At 37.9% G+C, this 21,788-nt stretch overlaps 1 protein-coding gene across 1 annotated transcript in view; it reads left to right on the top strand.

The window, feature by feature from the left end:
- Nucleotides 1–21,788, top strand: part of SLC16A10 (solute carrier family 16 member 10) — a 165,455-nt gene that overhangs the window by 123,278 nt on the left and 20,389 nt on the right. Inside the window, exon 4 of the mRNA XM_069077039.1 lies at nucleotides 11,877–12,020. Coding sequence (XP_068933140.1) covers nucleotides 11,877–12,020 — 144 coding nt within the window. The remainder of the gene's footprint in view (nucleotides 1–11,876; nucleotides 12,021–21,788) is intronic.

Below are 21,788 nucleotides of genomic sequence, written 5' to 3'. Positions count from 1 at the left end.
ATAACCATCTCAAATACCTATAAAAATGACTAAACAAACTTTAGGGCTACAGAACCCACAAAGTGACAGAGAGAAACAAATCTTCCGCTGAAGGCAGCCTGGCAGGTACACAGGAAGGGTCCATTGCAGTGCACTGGGAGCAGAGCCCAGCCCCACATGAGCCTGTGGTTTTAGCCTCAGGGTGGCCACTACCAGCCCCAACTGGAGGGACTTCAGGAGAGTGGATCACCAGCAGCTGTGGCAGTTTCCAGAATTATTAACCCATAAATGCCAAAGACAAAGTGAGAGGTCAGTGTGGACTTTGGGAACAGGGGGTCCGAGAGTGCTGTCTGGTCTCTGCCCCTGGAGGGAGAAGCAGCTGAGGCATGGCAGCTCTGCAGCATGGCTGCTTCAGAGTTCCTGGCCTGCAGATTGTAGGGGGACCAAGCAACCATTCTGAAGGGTAATCGCTCTTGCTTTAACCTTTTTGGATCTTGATTGTGGTCTAGGGTGGAGGTCCTGGGGTGTGTGACCAGATGCCAGAGCCAGTGGAGGCTTCAGAGAGGGCACCCAACTAATAGCTCTGGCAGTTGCGAAAATCCCAGTGATTTGGGACAAAGCTCTCCTCTCTGGAAGCAGAGTTCTGCTGTGGCAAAAAGCTCAAAAGTCAAGTAATTGAGTGGCAACATAAGCAAGCAAAGGAAGCAAAGCAAGCACAGCAATCCAACTTTAGATTCCTATTTTGGGGACAAAAGGATCAAAGCATGAAACAGGAGGAAGACAACAAAGTCAGAACTCCTGCACCAAAAGCTTCCAAGGAAAATATGAACAATTTACAATCCATAGAGAAGCTTAAGAAGGATTTTGAAAACCAAATAAGAGAAGTGGAGGAAAAACTGGGAAGAGAAATGAGAATGATGCAAGAAAATCATGAAAAGAAAGTCAACAACTTGACTGAAGAAAATAACACCTTAAAAAAATAGACTAACATTTGAGGCAAAAGAGACTCAAAAAGCCAGTGAGGAGAAGAATGCCTTAAAAAGCCAAATTCACCAGATGAAAAAAGAATCTCAAAAGCTCACTGAAGAGAATCATTCCTTCAGAATTAGATTGGAGCAAATGGAAGCTAGTGACTGTAGGAGAAATGAAGATACTATTAAACAGATCCAAACAAATGAAAAAAAATAGAAGGCTATGTGAAATATCTCATTGGGAAAACCACTGACCTGGAAAATAGATCCAGGAGAGATAATTTAAAAATTATTGGACTACCTGAAAGCCAAGATCACAAAAAGAACCTAGAAATCATCCTTCAAGAAATTCTCAAGGAAAATTGTCCTGATGTTTTAGAACCAGAAGGCAAAATAGAGGTTGAAAGAATCCACAGATCACCTCTTGAAAAAGATCCCCCCAAAAAAACTCTTAGGAATATTATAGCCAGGTTCCAGAGTTCCCAGATCAAGGAGAAAATATTACAAGCAGCCAGGAAGAAACAATTTTTTTTTAATTTTTTAAAAACAATTGGGGTTAAGTAACTTGCTCAAGGTTACATGGCCAGTTATTTCTGGGTGTGGTGCTAAGTATCAGAGCCCAGATTCGATCCCAGGTCATCCCGACTCTGGGACTGGTGCTCTTACTGTGCCACCTGGCTGCCCCTAAGCAATTGGGGTTAAGTAACTTGCTCAAGGTTACACGGCCAGGTGTTTCTGGGTGAGTGCTAAGTGTCTGAGCCCAGGATTCGATCCCAGGTCATCCTAACTCTGGGGCTGGTGCTCTTACTTGCTGTGCTACCTGGCTGCCCCTGGAAGAAACAATTTCAATATTATGGAAACAAAATCAGGATAACACAGGATTTGACAGCTTCTACACTGAGGGATCAAAGGGCTTGGAATATGATATTCCAGAGGTCAAAGGAGCTGGGATTAAAACCAAGTGTCACCTACCCAGCAAAACTGAGTATCATGTTTCAGGGGAAAATATGGTCATTCAATGAAATAGAGACCTTTTGAGCATTCTTGATGAAAAAACCAGAGTTGAATAGAAAACTTGACATTCAGATACAAGAAGCAAGAGAAGCATAAGAAGGTAAATAGGGAAAAGAAATCATAAGGAACTTATCAAAGTTGAACTATTTACATTCCTACATCGAAAAATGATCATTGTAACTTATGAAACTTTTCTCAGTATGAGAATAGTTGAAGGGAATATAAATGTGTGTCTATATATATATGTATGTATATATATACATATGTATGTCTATATGGGAGGGTATATGGTGTATGAATAGATATGTGAGTGTGTGTATATATGTGTACAGGTATACATAGATAGAGGGCACAGGACCAATTGAATAGGAAGGGATGATACTTAAAAGGTGAAATTGAGAGGTGAGAGAGGAATATAAGGAGAGGAGATGGGGAGAGACAGAATGGGGTAAATTATCTCATATGGAAGAGGCAAAGGAAAACTGTTGCAATGGAGGGGAAGAACAGGAAGGCAAAAGGGAATAGGTCAACCTTACTCTCATTGAATTTGTCTTAGGGAGGGAATGACATACACACTTAATAGGGTATTTCACCCTACAGGAGAGTAGGGGGGAAGGGGATGATGAAGGGGAGGGCAGGTTGGGGGAGAGGGAATTTAGAAGCACACACTTTTGAAAAGGAACAGGGTCAAAGTAGAGAATAGAACAAGTGGGGGGCAAGATAGTATGGTAGTATGGAGGGAAATATAGTCAGTCTTTCACAATATAGCCACTATGTAAATGTTTTGCATAGCTACACATATACAACCTATATTGAATTGCTTATCTTCTCAGTAAGGGTGGGCGATGAAGGAGGAAGGGAGAGAATCTGGAATTCAAAGTTTTAGAATCAAATGTTTAAAAAAATATTGTTATTATTATTATTGCATGCAATTGGGAAGTTAAGATGTATAGGCACTGGGGTATGGGGATTCATCTTGCCCTACTGGAAAGTTGGAGGGGGTAAGGGGGAGGATATAGAAGAGAGCAGATTGAAAGAGGGGGTATACAGTGGGATCACTGTTTTGGGGTGGTGAGTAGGGGAGGGAGGGGTAGTAAACCAAAATCTTGTGGAAATGAATGATGTAAACTAAAAATAAACATAAAATTTAATTTAAAAAAAAGAGTGGAAGAGAAAACTCCTCAGTTCTGGTTTTTGTGGGCAGTTTCTCTGTAATCTCACTCTCTGTTTGAACTGGGGTCTTCAAAGCCAAGAGCATGATTTCCTTAACTTGTCAATGAAAATGTAGGTGGGATGTGATCAGAGCCTTAATGAATTAAAAATATTATATTTCTGTAATTTCCACTTTATCTTTGTAGGATGTTCTTCTATCACAGAAGAAAATTAAATTGGTTTGTTTTGATTGTGCTTCAGGGAAGCTGTTGACTATTTTTTTTTTTGATTGCTTGGTAATCTGGTCTTATTTTATAATCTAAGATTTAGATACTGGTGACTTTCCAGGATCATTATCACATCTCTCATTTTCTTGCAAGATCATATTAATTCTGAATTTCATACTTTCCTAGTGCCCTCCATTGATTAGCTCCAATTTATCACATATATAGCTTTTTTGTACCTATTTGTTTACATTTTGTTTTCCCCATTGAATTGTGAACTCCTCGAAAGTAGAATCTGCCTTTGGCCTTTCTTTGTATCCCCAGCACTTAGCATAGTATCTAACACATAGGAGGTGTCTAACAAAAGCTTATTGACTGACTAACTGCATAGGCAGGTGAGTGTTCAATAGAGAGAGTGCTTGAATCTATTTGTTGTTTTACAAATATCATTAAATGAATAATTATGATGACTAGATATGCATGAGGTGCTTAGATATTTGTTGAATTGGATGTGTTAATAGGTCTGTCTAATTTGTTCAGTTTGTATGTTTGTATGACTTGCATCTCAGTGGGAGAAAGGGGGATGAAAAAAGGACATGGTCAGGAGAACAGGGTAGCATTAAGTCTCAGGTAGAACAGCATTTAACTTTCCTGCTGCTTTTACCTTCAGCTGTTTCTCCAGTCCTATTGTCTAGAGTTCCAGAGTTCTGCATTCTAAAGACTCTCATGTCCCACATATTCCTCAAGTCACACAAGAAAAAAAAAGCAACTAAAAACTGTTTCTAAGCACTTCATTTAAATAAACAAACCTATATTCTTTGTTGAGGCAACAATCAGTTTGCATTTAGGCATAATTTGTTTGTAATCTTAAGGTAGGTATTTACCTGTAAAATTAGATCACCACTGGAAGATATTTTCCAAAGTTTATGAAGTGGAGCAGGTGAAAAATCAACCACTAATAGAGGATAATTAGTTTTCAAATAGTAATTTGGCAGCCAGGTGCTCCTAGTCACATCAAAGGAATGAATGGCAATTCATTCTGTTGCCAGTTGAAGAATGTCTATTAAAAACTTAAGAGAATACATACTGTGAGTGCTCCCAGAGGTGGATTAACACATTGAATAGAGTTAGGATTCAAATTCAATTAAATTCTCTGAGTACATAAAATTACATCCCATATGACCTGCTTTAGGTATTTAAAGGGCTTGTTTGGAGTCCATTCCATCCATGCCCATATCCTCTGAAATGGTAATTAAATCTATTAGTCAGTGGAAGTAGTTCAGTCCTGGGCACCAATGGTGGCAGCTGCCACAGCTCTCTTGCTTTAGGTTTTAGCTTAAATGCATTTTTCACACAAGTTATTCAAAAATATATTTGAATTAAACTAATTTGCTGAGTATCTTGGTAGCACAAACCATGACACAATTGACCCACTGATATAAATAATTTATCCTACCCCTTTCTGATGCCACTGACCCTTCTTTTCTGTACCTGATTTCACTGTGACCAACTCATGTGTTTGCTGTACCACTAGACATTCAACCTATACCTGCTACTACTGCAATCTCTCATATTGTCCTGCAATGGAAAAAGCATTAGACTTGAAATTGGAAAATGCTGATTCAAATCCTAGTTCTGGGACTTAGCATGTGACCTTTGGACAAGCCTTAAAATTTTGGGATCTCAGTTTCCTTATCTGCAAAATAAAGTGTTTGAACTAGGTGATCACTAAGGTTGCTTTCTGTCTCTAATTTGTGCTTTTGTGATTTTCTGGACATGATTCTCTCCAGATAATGTTTTCCCTTTCTTATCTATCAAGCTGCTTATTAGGTCATGACACACTTTTTGATGATTACTTCCCAGCTTGCCTTTATCTTCTGTTACCAAAGTAATGACATTGCTCTTTGGGTGCCCTATCTGTCCCTATGTGACTAATGGGCAATTGTAATTTCTTAGAGCATTTATAAACTGCTTACTATGTGACAGTTCCCATAATAAGTGTCCTAGAGATACAAATATAAGACTAACCTTAGTCTCAGGGAGCTTTAATTCTGCAGAGAAGACAAAGGGAAAGAAAAGAGAAGTTGCCAAGTTGCAGGTTAGAAGATGACCAGGAGTTTCTTATTTAATGCCTTTGGATAGTTGTAGTGTGGTGGCTAACATATCATAAGTATGTTATGCAATTGCCACCATTGGTGCCCAGGACTGAACTATTCCACTGACTAATAGATTTAATTACCATTTCAGAGGACATAAATATGCAAGACAAGAACAAGAGGAATGAATAAAGACATGGGTTCTGCCCTCATTAAGCTTATGATTTAGCTATGGAGAAAATATACCAGCACAGAAATTTGAGTAACAGTATAAAGTAAGTTACAGTTGCCGCTAAAGGATACCATAAGTCATTAAGTGATTAGTTGACAAACAAATGTTAATAGAAATTAAAGTGAGAGATCACTGGGCAAAAATAGTCAAGGAAAACTCAGGGGAGGTAAAAGCTAGGTCTGAAGATATGGTTAGGATTTAGAAAGATAGATGAGTAAGGGAGAAGGTTTCAAAACTGTGGAGGCTAGAAATCTCAAGCATGTTTAAGCAAATCAATTTGACTGGAGACTACAATATACAGGGTGGGAAGGTGGGTTAGGGATAGATAGCTTAGGAATTTGGACTTTCTTCTGAAGTGTCATAATCAAAGTGTGTTTTTTTATTCATATATAAATACATTCCTCTCAAAACAGTTTATTAATATATTAACAGAAAGGAGAAGGAATTCCCTTTAACTTTGACAGTCTAGTACTAATCAACAAAACTGGGGTTTTGTTGCTTTTTTATGTTAAATGTATTTTCATTACTATCATCAATTTGTTTATTCTTTTAGTTTCATCAAAATGTTATTTTTTAGAATATTGATCTTAGTAGCATTATGAATCATCAATGGAAAATGGGAAGGGACAGAAAGACAAGTCATTGTAATGGTTCAGGGATGACTAGTTAAGGAGTTGGTGTGGTGTTAGTGTGAATAGAAAGAGACACTACCACCACTATTAGGAATGAAAAGAGACAGATGAAAGAGATTTTGGAGTGGATGTGGTGGTGGTGCATGCCTGTAATCCCTACTAGGAAAAAGTCAAAGTCAACTCAAAAATACTATAGAGGCAACCACTGGCATACCCAGGGTGACTGCTAGCACAGGTTCTTAGATCTGCTTTGCTAGGAAAGATTGCTGTTTAAGGGGTCAACAATCTTTTTACACTATATTCACTAGTTCAAGGGGAAAAGTCAGCACCATGAACTTCAGAGAAAATATAAGCAGAAAAATAAAGACCAACAGATAGGGCTCTGACTGCCTGAATCAACTCTGCACTCTACATACATCCCTGGATCAAGAGAACCTTTACATCTGAGCATTTGGGGAGCTCTGCACATATGGCCACACACAAAATCTCGACTAGGGAATCACAAGATCCTTCTCATAAATGAGCCCCCAAAGCAAAATACCAACTCAGAGTATATATACACTAATTAGAGGCAGAAGGCATCACAATTCTTCTCATTCAGTGCCTAATTAGAAATTTGCAAAATGTGTGAAAGCCTTCCTACAAGTAAGCCTCCCTTAAGCAAACTCCCCTTAATGGGCTCCACTTGAGTCCTATTAATTTGCAGAGAAGATCTTAAATTCCATTAACATTACAAATACCAGCAAGAAAACTGGGTGGTGATGTTCAGTGGGCAGCTAGTAATATAAATATGGAGATCAGGAAAGAGAGTAAGCTTTATGTTTGGTTTTAGATGTGCTGCCTGATGGGACAGTAAGACAGTCACGGAGAGGTGAAGAATTCCAGGACCCAGAATAGATATCATCCTGCACTGCTTCTGCTACCATATGGAACCATAGCATTCTTAATCATTTAGATCACCGAGTCAGAGGGGAAATATGTTCTGTAGACTAATAGAGTTTGAGGCCAAAGACTTGGTGTGGTGAAACAGTGAGTCTAATTGTTTGAAACAACTATTTGTTGGTGATCACACAATCACACAATACTTTGATGATTTCAGAAGTGTTTAGGGCCAGAAAGCAAGAATATAACATCTTCCTTGTTGCTAGCATGTTTGAGAGATAGTGAAACAATAGTGATATCTCACATTTATATAGCCTGTTGAGGCTTATAAAACACAACCCTGGTGATAGTCTAAATATTGTTATGCCCCCACTACTAATGAGAAAATTGAAGCTCAAGCAATTAGTATATATCAGAGCTAGGATTTAAACCCAGGTTTATTTCCATGGCCAACATTCCCACAACACAGTCCTGCACCATTGTTAGTGTTGGAGAAAATAGTTGTAGGTAGAAAATAAATTCAGAAAAGATGACCAGTTTTTCATCAGGGGCTAGCACTGATCACATCATTGTTATTGTGAAACAAATTCACTATGGTAATAATTTAGCAGGAAATTGAGAAAATTACCTTTTCACTTATTATTTGTATGAACTTGGGGCAAGTCACTTAACTTCCCTGGGCTTATTCTTCTGTATGATGGGTATGAGAATCCTTGAATTTAGGGTTATTGTGAAGATAAAATGAATAATGTATATAAAGTACTTCCCAAATTCATAGAGTACTATGTAAATATCAAATATTATATTATTTACTACTATGACCAGGAAACTGGAGAATGCTTTCTTGCTAGGAATTTCTGACCAAGAACAGCCTTTCTACAGCATTAATGAACATGGATACAAACAATGGAATCTTTTTCACACAATTTAATTGTTGTGTTAATAGTGTGGACCCTAACTATAAGATCAGGAGACTTAGCTAAAGGATTGATGCCTAAAATTCAACTAGTCCAGGCCTAAGACTAAGGATGGTTTCCAATGGTTTTTGGCTCTGTCAGATGAAACTACTCAGTAGGGTATTAAATTTTGGAGACTCATGTTCTATAAAAGCTTTGTAAAATGATTTCCTTTTTGTCGAGCAGTTTAGAAGTTTGGATTATAGGGGCGGCCAGGTGGCTCATCAAGTGAGAGCACAGGGTCCAGTGTCGGGATGACCTGGGGATCAAATCCAGGCTCAGATACTTAGCACCATGCCCAGAGATGACTGGCTGTGTAACCTTGAGCAAGTTACTTAACCCCGATTGCTTTAAAAAAAAAAAGAAGTTTGGATTGTTTTGGAAAATACCCAGCAAAGCATAGTAATAACTCACCTTTGTGTGATACTTCAAGGTCTATGAAGGGCTTAGGTCATATATTTCTATTTCCATAAAAGACAATTATTTTTTTTCTTTATCCAAGCAACCGGGAAGGCATTTTTTTCTAATTCTTCCCAGGGAATGGATCCCAAAGATGTAAAGTAGTACCAATTAAATGATTAATCCCACAGGTAGGAGGATTTAGGGAGAGGGGAGCTTTCCACCCTAGAAACCAGTTCACTTACAGTTGACTTCAGGTTACATGGGTCTTTTAAAAAAAATTATTTGATATTTTATTTTTCCCTAGTTACATATAAAAATAATTTTTAACATTTGTTTTTAAAGCTTTGAGTTTCAAATTCTCTCCTGTCCTCCCTCTCCATGCCCATTGAGAAGGCTAACAATTTGATGTTGGTTATACATGTTTAGTCACTGCATGGGTCTTTTAGTCCTTCCTAGAGCTGGCCCAAGCACCCAAGAGGGTATTTCAATGGAACAATGTTTCTGTAACCTCCTAGAAATATGCTTACCATTATCATCATCATTAACAATTATATTGGGGAAAAGTGGGAGACTTAGAGATGGTTAGAAACTACTTCTTGGAATGAATGGAAATGGTAATGAGAGAAAATGTATATTTGTTTAACACATTTTTCACTTTTTAAAAAACTGACCTTTTATCCATATAGCCTAAATTTCTTCTTATAGTCCTCCCTTCACCCTTCCCAGTCATCTCATATAACAGAATTTTTTTAAAAAAGAAAAATAGGAAAAGGATCCCCCCTCAGCAAAATCAATCAACACTTAGAAAAAAAATTGATTATATGCAGTGTAGCAGACCTGTGAACCCCCCTCCCCAACCTCTGCAAAATGGTGGAAGGGGTTGTTTTCTCTCCTTTGGGACCAAACTTGATCTTTGTAATTTTGAAACATTACATTAGGAAATGTATTTCTGCTAATGATTTAGATAAAGGCATCCTTATCAAATTGGCAAATGACACAAAAGAAGGGAGGGATGGCTAAAATAGCAAAATCTAATAAGATGCAATTCAGTGGCGTTAAATAGAAAGCCTTAACCTTGAGTTAAATTCAAGATGGGAGAAGCATTGTTAGAGAGTCATTGAATATTGTGTTTTTAGTGGATTGACAACTCAATTTGAGTCAACAAAGTGACATGGCAGCCAGAAAAGCTAATAGTTGTAGACTACATTGAGAGAGGAAAGTGTCAAAAATCATGTCACATTATCACATGGTCATACATCCTGTCTATTATGTTCAACTCTGGATATTGGTAATCTGGAGAACATCTAAAAGAAAGAAGCCAGGATGGTAAAATGGCCTTGAGATCGTACTATAGGGGAAATGATGGAAGGAACTGCCAATGTCTGCTGATTTCACCTTTATAACATCTCTAGAATTCACCTCCTTTTTTTTTTTTCCTCTGATACTGCCAACATTGTGGTTCAGGCCCTTATCTTCTCAAGCCTAGACTACTACAGTAGCCTACTGATGAGTCTGCCTGCCACAAGCTTTTCCCCACTTTAATCTATCCTCCATCCACCCACTACAGGTCCAAACATATCATTCTCCTACTGAGTAAACTCCAGTGACTCCCATTGCCTCCAGGATTAAATACAAAGCCCTTTGTTTGGTATTCAAAGTCCTTCATAACCTAACTGCTTTGTACCCTTCCAGTTTTCTTACACCCTTGCCATATAGTCTTCAATCTAGTGACTGGTCTCCTGGATGCTCCTAGAACAAGATAAGATGTTCCATATTTTTGCTTATGGCATTCTCTGACTCTCCCTCAAGGGAGCATTTCCCCTCTTCATCCTCATCTACTGGCTTCTTTAAAATTCCAACAAAAAATCCCATTTTCTACTGGAAGCCTTTTTTAATGCCTCTTAATTCCAGTGACTTCCTTCCGTTAATTATTTCCTACTTATCTTGTATCTAGCTTGCTTTGAATCCATTTGTCAATTGTAAGCTCCTTGGGGGCAGGGACTGTCTTTTGCCTTTTTTTTTGAGCATCTACCAGGCACTTAATAAAGTTTACTGATTGATAATTAGCTTAGAGAGAAGAAAAGATTTAGCCTGGTACATGATAATTGTCTCCAATTATTTGAAGGGTTATGTTGGAAGAAAAAATAGATTTGTTCTGTGTGGCCCTAGTAGGCAGAATGATGTGCAATGGCTGGAGTAATTTTAGGCATTATATAAGGGAAAGCTTCTAAATAATTTTTCTAGAAGAATATAAGCTAGGAATTGGTTTGTTTTTGCCCTTGAATCCCTAGAACCTAGAATAGTGTGCTGCACAAAGCAGGCAGTTAAATTCTTGCATTTAATTACATTTGTGCAAAAGTAGAATGGGCTGCCACAGAGATAGACTTAATTTAATTTTACTTTTCCTTGCTGGAAGTGCAGTGGCTATTCATGGCTTTATCTCACTAATAATTAGCACGAGAGCTTTGATCTGCTCAAGTTTTAACCTGGACCAGTTTTGTCCCTTGTTAGGCAACCTGTTGGCCCTAGGGGTCTACCACATTGATTCTGGACTTAGTGCACTGTTTGGTGTTGATTAGTACAGCTCGGAAATTACCAAGCTCAAGAGATTCCCCCATCTCACTCAAGCCTCCTTGGTAGCAGGAATTCTAGGCACGGGATACCACACCAAGCCTCTCTGGAGGCTTTTAAGCAAAAGCTGGGTGACCACTTATTAGGTATGATATAGGAGAGCTTCTTATTCCAGTATATACTAGACTGGGGTATCTCCTAAAGTCCCTTCCAATTTTGAGGTTCTATGAGGCTAAGAATGAGTTAGATCTCCTCTGAGTCATAGTTTGGGAGGGAATTCATGAGTCTTGCTGCCTCTTCCTTCAGCTTTTGTTAGGTTATCTTTTATGTGTATGCTCATGGAAAACCCCCTACAGAATAATAATAGTTAACATTTATGTAGCATTTACTTTGTGCCAGAAACCGTGCTAAGCACCTTACAATTATTATGTCATTCGATATTCACAGAAACCTTGGGAGATAGGTTTTATGATTGCCCCCATTTTACAGATAGGCAAACTGAAGTAAACAGAGGTTGGTTTTTTTAAATGACTTTTCCAGGGTCACACAACCAGGAAGTGTCTCAGGTCACATTTGAACTCCAGTCTTCCCAATTCTAGGCCCTGCCTTCTCTCTGCTGTTCCACTGTGGAAATAATTGAATTTGAGGGAGTGAATATAACATCCTGAATATACAATATGAACAAAACATATACAATGCCATACCAACAGAGGATTTCTTGAATATATTAACTGTTTGTTTCTTTTCTTTTTTTTTAACCTGTAGATGAACCATGTAAAAGAGAGATTTGTAGAAGAATCAAATAAAGAAATAGTCCTAATGTGCATTGGGATCACTTCAGGAGTCGGACGACTGCTCTTTGGCAGAATCGCAGACTTTGTGCCTGGTGTTAAAAAAGTTTACTTACAGGTATCCTATTTTTCTGTTACTCATAATAGCAAAATTATCCTCTCTGGCTAATATTTTTTTAAATGCCATTTTGTTTTTACAACACAATTAAAATGTTATTTCGCAGTTCTATAAAAATTGGAGATAGCTTACAGAAAGTTTTTTTAAACATATAGTTTTTTTTCACAGACAAATCAGCTTAGGAGTTAGAAATCATACAACATTCTTCTTTTCTCCCAGTTAAGAACACTTTGGAAACAAAATGCTTTCTTTGCTTGGTGATTTTTCAAGGAAGGGTATTTTATTTGGACTAATTCTTGTTATCATGTGTGGATCCTGTGCTTTTTGCCTTGTGAAATTCCCATGTGGTCTTGTGAGCTGCCTCCAGGGGTGTTACTGGTCAGTTGAGAACTCTTGGGGAGTAAATGGTCAGTTCTTGACTCACTACTGATGTCCATGGTTTAATTAATTCAGCTTGGTGAATCCTTGAAAGCAACAGGGCCTTGCACATAGTAGTTACTTAGCACATTTTTGTTTCACTGAATTTCAATTTGTTTCTTGAATCACAAAATCTTAGTTCCCTACCATGAAGCAGCTTCACAGAGCCAGAAAGACTGGGCTTGAGTCCCAGCTCTCCTGCCCTCCCTGCTTATTACCATGTTTCCCCGATAATAAGACACTGTCTTATTAATTTTTTTGGACAGAAAAACACCAGAGGGCTTATTTTCAGGGGAGGGCTTATTTTAATGAACATTGACAGCAATTTTAATAAACAGGTAAATGTGAACAAAAAAATGTACCTTTTTTCAATAAGCAAATCACTGGGGAAGAACAGGATGACGCGCTCACTGCTGCAGCTCTGATTGGATGCAGCTCGGAGCGCGGCGTGCGTTTCACTGGGGGGGGAGACAGTGCATACAGAGGGTACCGTAATGTAGCGTGTAGTGCAGGGGATCACCTTCACTACAGTAGCAATCTCAATAGGGCTTATTTTCAGGGGAGGGCTTATTTTAGAGGAATCTTACACAGTAAGGGGAGGGCTTATTTTCGGGATAGGTCTTATTATCGGGGAAACACGGTACATGTGAAATAATGGACAATTTACTTAGACTTCATAGTTCTCAGAGTTTTCCTTGATGTCTGACCTTTATAATAGCAAATAAAAGGATTTATATAGAAGTTTAAGGTTTTTGCTAAGTCTTTTACATATGTTATCTCATTAGAACCTCATAACAATTTTGGGACGTAGGTGCTATTATTTTATCCTCTTTACATATGATAAAACTGAGGCTAAAAGAGATTACATAATTCATCCAGGTGTCTGAGGCAGGATTTGAATTCAGATTTTCCCTTACCTCCTATATCATAATAGGAAATTCAAGAGATACAATAATCATATGTAAACCTTAAAGTGCTATTATTATTCATATGAAATACATATTTTCTCCACAAACTTTTGCTGTTTCTTAGGAACAGATTTTCATATATTATCACCCACACTTACAAAGATTTTGGCCACTTTAACAGTAAATGACACAGAAAACTCTAAAACAAGCAATATCTCTGAATACCAAGGGAGCCCTCTGATGGCCATTTGTAGTAATGCATACATTCTATACTTGTGGATGGTTACCTGCTTCTTTTTCTTTTCCCAGAGAAAGAAATGTAGACTTGTAGACATTCTATTTTTAACTAACTTACAATATACATTAGATTTTGAAAAATTAAATTTTATTTCTTTTGATGAACAAACACACTGACTTTCTTATGATGTATTTTACAGTGTTGATCATATATTATTTCAAAAATTTTTATTTTTTCAATCTTTTGTCTTTATATCATCTTAATATCTGAATATGTGTCTGACCTTTAACATCCTAAAGAAGGTATCCCTGGTAACAAATAATAAAAAAAGGGGAGGAAGTAATTTGGCAAAACCAAACAATACTGCACCTGTGTCTGATAGTATTTGAATGATTCCATAAACATAGTTCTCCGCCTTTGCAAAGAAGGGAGGGAGGTACAATTTCTCCGTTCTTCTGAAACTAAGATTGCCATTTGCAATTGTACCATACTCAATTTGATTATTTTGAACTGTTTTAATTTGCTTTGATCATATTTATTATTTTTTAATGTAATATGTCCATTACATTTGTGTAAGCAAGGCAACAAACAATAATGTACCACAATTTGTTTAGCCATTCCTCTCAATGGGTATCTACTTTACTTCTAGGTCTTAGCTACAAGAAAAGGCTCTGCCATAAATATTTTAGATATTTATATCAATATACCCAGGACCGGAGCCGCTAGGTGGTGCAGTGAATAGAACACCAGCCCTGGAGTCAGGAGGAACTGAGTTCATATCTAGCCTCAGACACTTAACACAAAAACTAGCTGTGTGACCTTGGGCAAGTTACTTAACCCCAGTTGCCCTCCAAAAAAGCAAAAAGAAAAAAAGAAAAAGAAAACAAAGTTGATGTTTCAAAAAAAAAACAAAAACAAAAAAATTTATTTTGGGCGGCTAGGTGGCGCAGTGAGTAAAGTGCTGGCCCCAGAGTCAGGAAGACCTGAGTTGGGTTCTGGCCTCAGACACTTAACACCCACACAAAAAAACTAGCCATGTAACCTTGGGCAAGTTACTTAACACCAATTGCCCTCCAAAAGGCCAAAAAAAAAAATACCCAAGCCCTTTTTTTCTGCCTTTGACCTCCATGTTGCTGAGCAGTATGATCCTGGGGTCATGAAGATCTTAGTGAATCTAAGGGCAGTTAGGTGACATAATAGATAGAGGACTGGGCCTAGAGCCAAGGAGACCTGAGTTCAGATCTGGCTTCAGATACTTATTAGTTCTGTGACCCTGGGCAAGTCAGTTAATCTCCATTTGTCTCAATTTCCACATCTGTAAAATGGGAATAATGATAGCACTTACCTCTCAGAGTTGTTAGAAGATCAAATGAAATATTGTACTTGTAAATTGCTTACCCTAGTAAGGCTGGCACATAGTAAGGGCTTATATTATGATTAGTAGTATTTTATTAGTCTCAAATATCTTCCCTAGTCCCTCCCACACTAGATCAGTGTTTTCATAGTGGTGGTAGTAAATAGAGAACTACTTGGGTGAAGATGTTTAATTTTGGCTAAAATTGTTACCCACAGGCTTATCTAACTTCTTTCACCAATATGTAGTGAATTATCCATAAGATTTTTGTACTAAATACTGAGCCTTGAATAGATTTCACATAAGCCAGTGCATTTTTGAAAGGCCTTCTTCTACATGCCTAAATATAAAACATATATCTATCTTACATTTAGAAATAGTAGAAAAATTTCTTTTGGTGAAAATAGTTGTATAGTAAACTATTCCATAAAATAGATGTACTTGTCTTATAACCCTCAACATAGGACTTAGTGTGTAGTAGGTGCTTTTTGACTAATAATACTTCATCCTTCTCTTTATTTCTCCATGTCCTTTCTTCTTCTTCAGCTTTTCTTTCTTTCCCTCCCTCCAATTTCCCAAGTATTTCCTTTCTTCATATTATTTGTAGCCTGTTATGGATCTTTCCTGTATTCTATTTATTATGATTGGGGAACTAGGTGGCACAGTGGATAGAGTACTAGGCCTGGAGTCAGGAAGACAAAGCTCCCAGAGTTTAAATTTTACCTCAGACGCTTACTAGCTTTGTGACCCTGGGCAAGTCACTTAACCCTATTTGCCTCAGTTTCCTCATCTGTAAAATCAACTGGAGAAGGAAATGGCAAACTGCTTTAGTACCTCTGCCAAGAAAACACCAAAATGAGGTCATGAAGAATTATAGACGACTAAATATGACGGAATACCATTTATTATTCTCATTATCATAGGTTTGACATTCACAACCAATACCAACAGAGGCTGTGTGGCTCACAGAAAAAAATGCTGGCTTTCAAGTCAGAGGACCTGAGTTATACTCTCACCTAAGCAATATATTACCTGTGTGAATCTGGGCTTCTCTTCTCTGGGCCTCACACTCCTCATCTGAACAATGAGGAGGTCAGACTAGATGGCCTCTGAGATTTCTTCCACTTAAAACCTGATCTTGTTAAAAGGGAAAAAGATGGGAAGGGAATACACATTTATTTAGTACCTACTATGTACATAGTTCTACTTTGTACTAAAGCACTGTGCTAAGTACTTTTTACAAATATCACATTATAAGCAAATAATAAAATCAAATATAAGCTAAAATGTCCCCTAAAGGGCTTCAACACTTGTTGAGAATGATGTAGAGAGAATTCTTGTTTATCTATGGATTGGACTAGATGTAACCTCTGAGGACTCTTCCAGTTCTGAGATTATTGAGATTTTTTGCTCCTTTTGTAAACTCTTCAACTAAAACCTCAACTTTAGACTCTTGCTAAGATTGGTTATATAATCTTGGACAAGTCACTAATTAAATGTCAGGTCTGGATCAGGGAAAACAGGGGAAAGGAACATTAATATGCATTTAACAAAATTAAAATAAAGCAAAAAATACTTTGCTTTGTGTTACTTTCCAAACTCATGTGTGTGAACTTGTTTCATTTCTTTTGTCATTATTTCTAAGTGTTAATACACATATAACTATCAGTTTTTATGATGTTTTTTCTACTGCTCACATTTTACATAAATTTATATTTGTCTTTCATATTGTTCTTTCCCCATATTCAATAATAATCATAACTAACATTTATATAGCACTGACTACATGCCAAGCACTGTGCTAAGCTATTTATAATTATTACCTCATTTGATCCTCACAGCAGTCCTGGGGGATAGGTGCTATTATTATATACATCTTACAGATGAGGAAATTGAGACAAATAAAGGTTACATGACTTGTTCAGGATCACAGAGTTAGTAAGTGTCTGAGGTAAGATTTAACTCAGCTTACTCTGACTCCAGGTTTGAAACTCTATCCATTGTGCCACCTACCTGCCTGTATATATTACATTTATAATTAATTAATAAATTCATATTTAATTGGGGTATTTTGTTTGTTTGTTTTAAATCCATGGCATATATAGGCTTAAATAGACTATATTCAATCTTTTCCACCACATAATCTCTCTTTGATTCATTCTTCCCATACAAAAACCTTTTGGGAACCCCAGAATAGAGGCCATATTGAAGTCTTAATGTAAAGGGGTCCACTTCTGTGTAAAATGTCCATTCTGTTGCCAAGGCCTGTTTCACCTTTATAACATCTCTTTGCGAATATGCCCACTTCTCTCCTGACACTTTTGTTGAATCATTTCACTTGCTTCAGAATCTTGTGACCCCATTTAGAGTTTTCTTGGCAAAAATACTAGACTGGTTTGCCATGTCCTTCTCCACTCTCCTGACACTGCCACCATCCTACTGAAGGCTCTCATTACCTCATGCCTGGACTATTGCCATAGCCTGCTAGAAAGTCTCACCTCCACAAGTCTCTGCTCCAGGTCATCCTCCATTCAACTATCAAAGTGATCTTCCTGAAGTGATAGTCTGACCATAGCACCATCCTACTCAATAAACTCCAGGGGCTCCCTAGAACCTCCAGGATCAAATACACTATCCTCTGGCATTCAGAGCCCTTCATAATTACCTCTACCCATCCACCTTTCCAATCTTCTTAAACCTCTTTGCTCTTCATCACCCAAGATAGTCCAACTTGTGATACACATTTTCAGTGGCTGTCCCCATGCCTAGAAGGCTGTCTCTCTTCATCTTTGCCTCCTGGCTTCCAGCTCAAAGCTTACCTTTTAAAGAATGCCTTTCCTAATACCTCTTAATTCCAGTGTCTGGCATCTTTGATTATTTCTAATTTATTCTGTATATGGCTTATTTGTACAAAGTTATTTGTATTTTGTCTCTCCTTTAGATTGTGACCTCCTGGTGTATAGGGACTATTTTTTTACCTTTTTTGTATCCCTAACACTTATCTTTCTGTGTATCCATGACACATAGCAGGTATTTAATAAATGTTAATCAACTGATTGGTATTGGACAAACTTTATTTCACCCTATAGAAAAACAACATAAAGGTCTGAAAGGCAGTGTGCTGTGATGGATAGAAAGTCAATTACTGAGGCTGTTCAAGACCTGGATTCAGGTTCTACCTCTGATACACACAGACTGTATGACCCATGGCAATTCTTTTAACCTCTCTGTACCAAGGTGACTCTCTTAAACTATAAATTGCATACAGGTCCAGACCTGTTTTTTTGTTGTTGTGTTTTGTTTTGGGGACTGGGTCTCCCTAAGTTACCTAGGCTGGAAATGCAACAACCATTCATGGACTTGGTCCTAAAATTGATTGGGAAACTTTAACTTATCCCATTTTTCTGACCTGAGCCTTTCTGCCCTTCCTTAGGTAGTGGTATTGCTGCCAGAAGGAATGTGGATACCCAGTCAGGGTCATTAGCCCTACTATAGTTGAGAACTTCCAGATTCAGATGATTGGCCTGCCTCAGTCTCGCTAGTACCAGGGAATACAGGTGTGGACTTTCCTACTCAGCTTATGACCAATTTGTTAATAATAATATTAAAAAGTTCTACCTTCCATGGCAAGGAATTATATAAGCCCAGAGCTTTATAGTGCTACCCTGAAGGTTTGGTTCCCCTTTCCTTCTTCCCCCTCCCCTACACCCTCACCATAAGGTTAACTTTTTAGGAAGGCAACTCTTTGATATTCTGGTGTGTTGCATCTTGACCATAGGAAGCTATACAAAGCTTCTGTTCTTAGAGTATTATATTACTCTAAAGGTTTGGGAGGGAAAGACTGAAAGGAAATGAACTTGGGGTTGCTAGAAAGCTAACACCCTTTCCCAGCAGATCTGTACCATATGAATAATTAATAAGTCTGAAGAGCAAAATCCACGATTTAGTTCCTTCATATGGTGTCTCCATCTTTTGTTGCTCCAAAAGGCCTGCACCACCCAGTTACTCTCTCTTCCTCTATCTGTGAGCTGCATCCTGGAACTCTCCAGCAGCTGGGGGGTATTGCTCAGGAAATTCACTTTCTAGCTAGGAGACTAAGTTATGTGGCTCCATCCTTTCCTGAGGCTACATGATTAAAAACCTCTTTCTGCCCCCTCTCCAGGATCATGGGCAAGAACGTATGTAATCCTATTGTGTTTCAGTTTAAGAAGCTAGGTAAGAAGTGCTATTCTCAACTTCTCAACCCCAGAAGCATAAACTTCCTCTGTAACCAACCTGGCATTTGATGGGTGAAGTTTTCTGACTGCCTATTCCTGGCTTGAAACTCCTCCATCCCCATTAACTATCATCCTATATTTCTTCTGCTCCTTGAAGCTAAACTCCTCAAAAAGGCCACCTACAATACGTGCCTCCATTTTTGTCTTCTCTCAGTCTCTTCTTAATCCGTTAAGATCTGGTTTCCAGCTTCATCATTCTACTGAAACTGTTTTCTCCCAAGTTACTAGTGATCTCTTAGTTGCTATATCCATTGATCTTTTCTCAGTCCTCAATTTCCTTGACCTCTCTGAAGCCTCTGACACTTTCGATTATTCTCTTAAGTTTTCGGGACACTACTCTCTCCTGGTTCTCCTCCTACCTATCTGATCACTCTTTCTGTTCCCTTTGCTGGATCTTCCTCCAGAACATGCTCTCTAACTATAGATATTCCTCAGGGTTCTGTCCTGAGCTCTCTTCTTTTCTCCATCTATATTACTTCATTTGGTGATCTCATCAACTCCCATGGATTTAATTACTACCTCTATGCTGATGATTCTTCTCTAGCTAGCCTGTCTCAATCTCTCTGCTGACCTCTGATCTCCATCTCCAACTGCCTTTCAGACTTCTTGAACTGGATATCCAGTAGACATCTTACACTCAACGTGTCCTTAACTGTCCTCCCCTTCTACCTTTTCTGTTGCTGTAGAAAGTAACACCATCCTTCATGTTTCTCAGCCTCACAGCCTAGGAGTTATCTTGAATTCCTCACCATCTATTACCCTCTCCCTGCAATATCCAATCTATTGCCAATTGTCAATTTCACCTTTACATCTCTTGAATACTATCCTCTTCTCTCCTCTGACACTGCCACCACTCTAATGCAGACCCTCATTAACTCATACCTGGGCTAATGCCTGACTGTTGGTGTGTCTGCCTGCCTCATGTTATTCCCCACTCCAAACCATCTTCCATTCAACTGCTAAAGTGATTTTCCTAAAGTACAGATCCAATTATGTCACCTGCCTAATTAATAAATTCCAGTGGTTTACTCTTACCTCCAGGATTAAATATAAAATGCCCTATTTGGCACTCAGCCCTTTACAACCTAACCCCTGTCTACTTTTTCAGTCTTCTTACATTCCTTACACCTTATTCCTTGTCATGCTCTCTTTCATCTAATTACTCTGGCCTACTAGCTGTTTCACCAACAAGACACTCTCTTCCTTAGCTCCTGGCATTCTCTCCAGCTGTCCTCCATGCCTGGGATGTTCTCCCTTCTCCACTCTGACTACTGACCTCCTTGGCTTCCTTCATGTCCCAACTGCTTTCTGCAACCCCTCTTAGAGTCCCTGCTTTCTGCAACCCCTCTTAATTCCAGTGCTTTAATTATTCTAGTTATTTCCTATTTATCATCTCTATATATTTGTTTGCCTGTTGTCTCCCCCATTAGACTGTAAGCTCCTCTCTTCTACCTCTTTTAGTATCCTCGAGACTTAGCACAGTGCCTGACACATTATAGATGCTTAATAACTACTAATTGATTGATTGATCCCTATGGGAACCAAGTCTCCATCTCACTTCTTAGACATCTCTAAACCATGCTACCATATGTCCTCCTTCTCTTCTAGGTCCCCTTTATATGTTGTCTTCTTCCTTAGAATGTAAGCTCTTTGAGTGTACGTGTGTGTGTATATGTGTAAATGTCTTGAGTGTATGTATGTGTAAATATTTGCATATATAATATATATGATATACCATATACCAATGCAATATATATTATATTGGGGGAATATATACATATGTTTTCAGAATATCTACCTTATATACATCCACAACACATACTATACACTTAATAAACACTTTCTAATACATACCTTTCTATTTATGCTTGGAATACCAAAAGACAAAAAAAGAAAACTCCTTTGGGAGTCTGGTGTGTTCTTAGCGCTAGTGCAGTTCATTCTTTCTTGCTGTCTCACACATTCTTATTTGTTCTCTCATCAAACATCCCTAGATACTGAGACTTAATCACATTACTTATTTCAAAGTATGAATCAGTTAAAAAATATCCAGATCCAGATGTCCTCATTCTTCTCAATGAGGTGTTAATGGACATGTCCATAACTTCCAAAGAGAGATAATATCTAAAGTCCAAATAATGTCCCCATCGTTAACTTCATACATTTGAACAGGTTTCCTTGATAAACCTTTTTATGTATAGTGTCAAAAGTTCAAAAAAATTTTTTCCTTTCTAAAACCTGGAAAGATTTACATGAATTGATGCAAAGTGAAATGAGCAAAACCAGGGGAACATTGTACATGATAATAGCAATATTGTATAATGATAAACTATGAATGACCTTGTTCATCTCAGCAATACAATAATATAAGATGATTCCAAAGGACCCATGATAAAAAATTCTATTCACCTCCAGAGAAAGAATTAATGGAGTCTGAATGCAGGTTAAGGCTCAATATTTCTTACTTTTTTTCATGGTTGGTTTTTTTTTCCACAACATGACTAATGTGAAAATGTTTTTCATGATCATATATATATATATATATATATATATATATATATATATATATATATA

The sequence above is a fragment of the Petaurus breviceps genome, unplaced genomic scaffold, assembly GCF_028583685.1.
Source record: "Petaurus breviceps papuanus isolate PSGF00001 unplaced genomic scaffold, PetGlider_PUasm1.0 90977, whole genome shotgun sequence".
Lineage (NCBI taxonomy): Eukaryota > Metazoa > Chordata > Mammalia > Diprotodontia > Petauridae > Petaurus > Petaurus breviceps.
The sequence above is the reverse complement of the archived record's forward strand: the minus strand, read 5'-3'. Positions and strand labels throughout refer to the sequence as shown.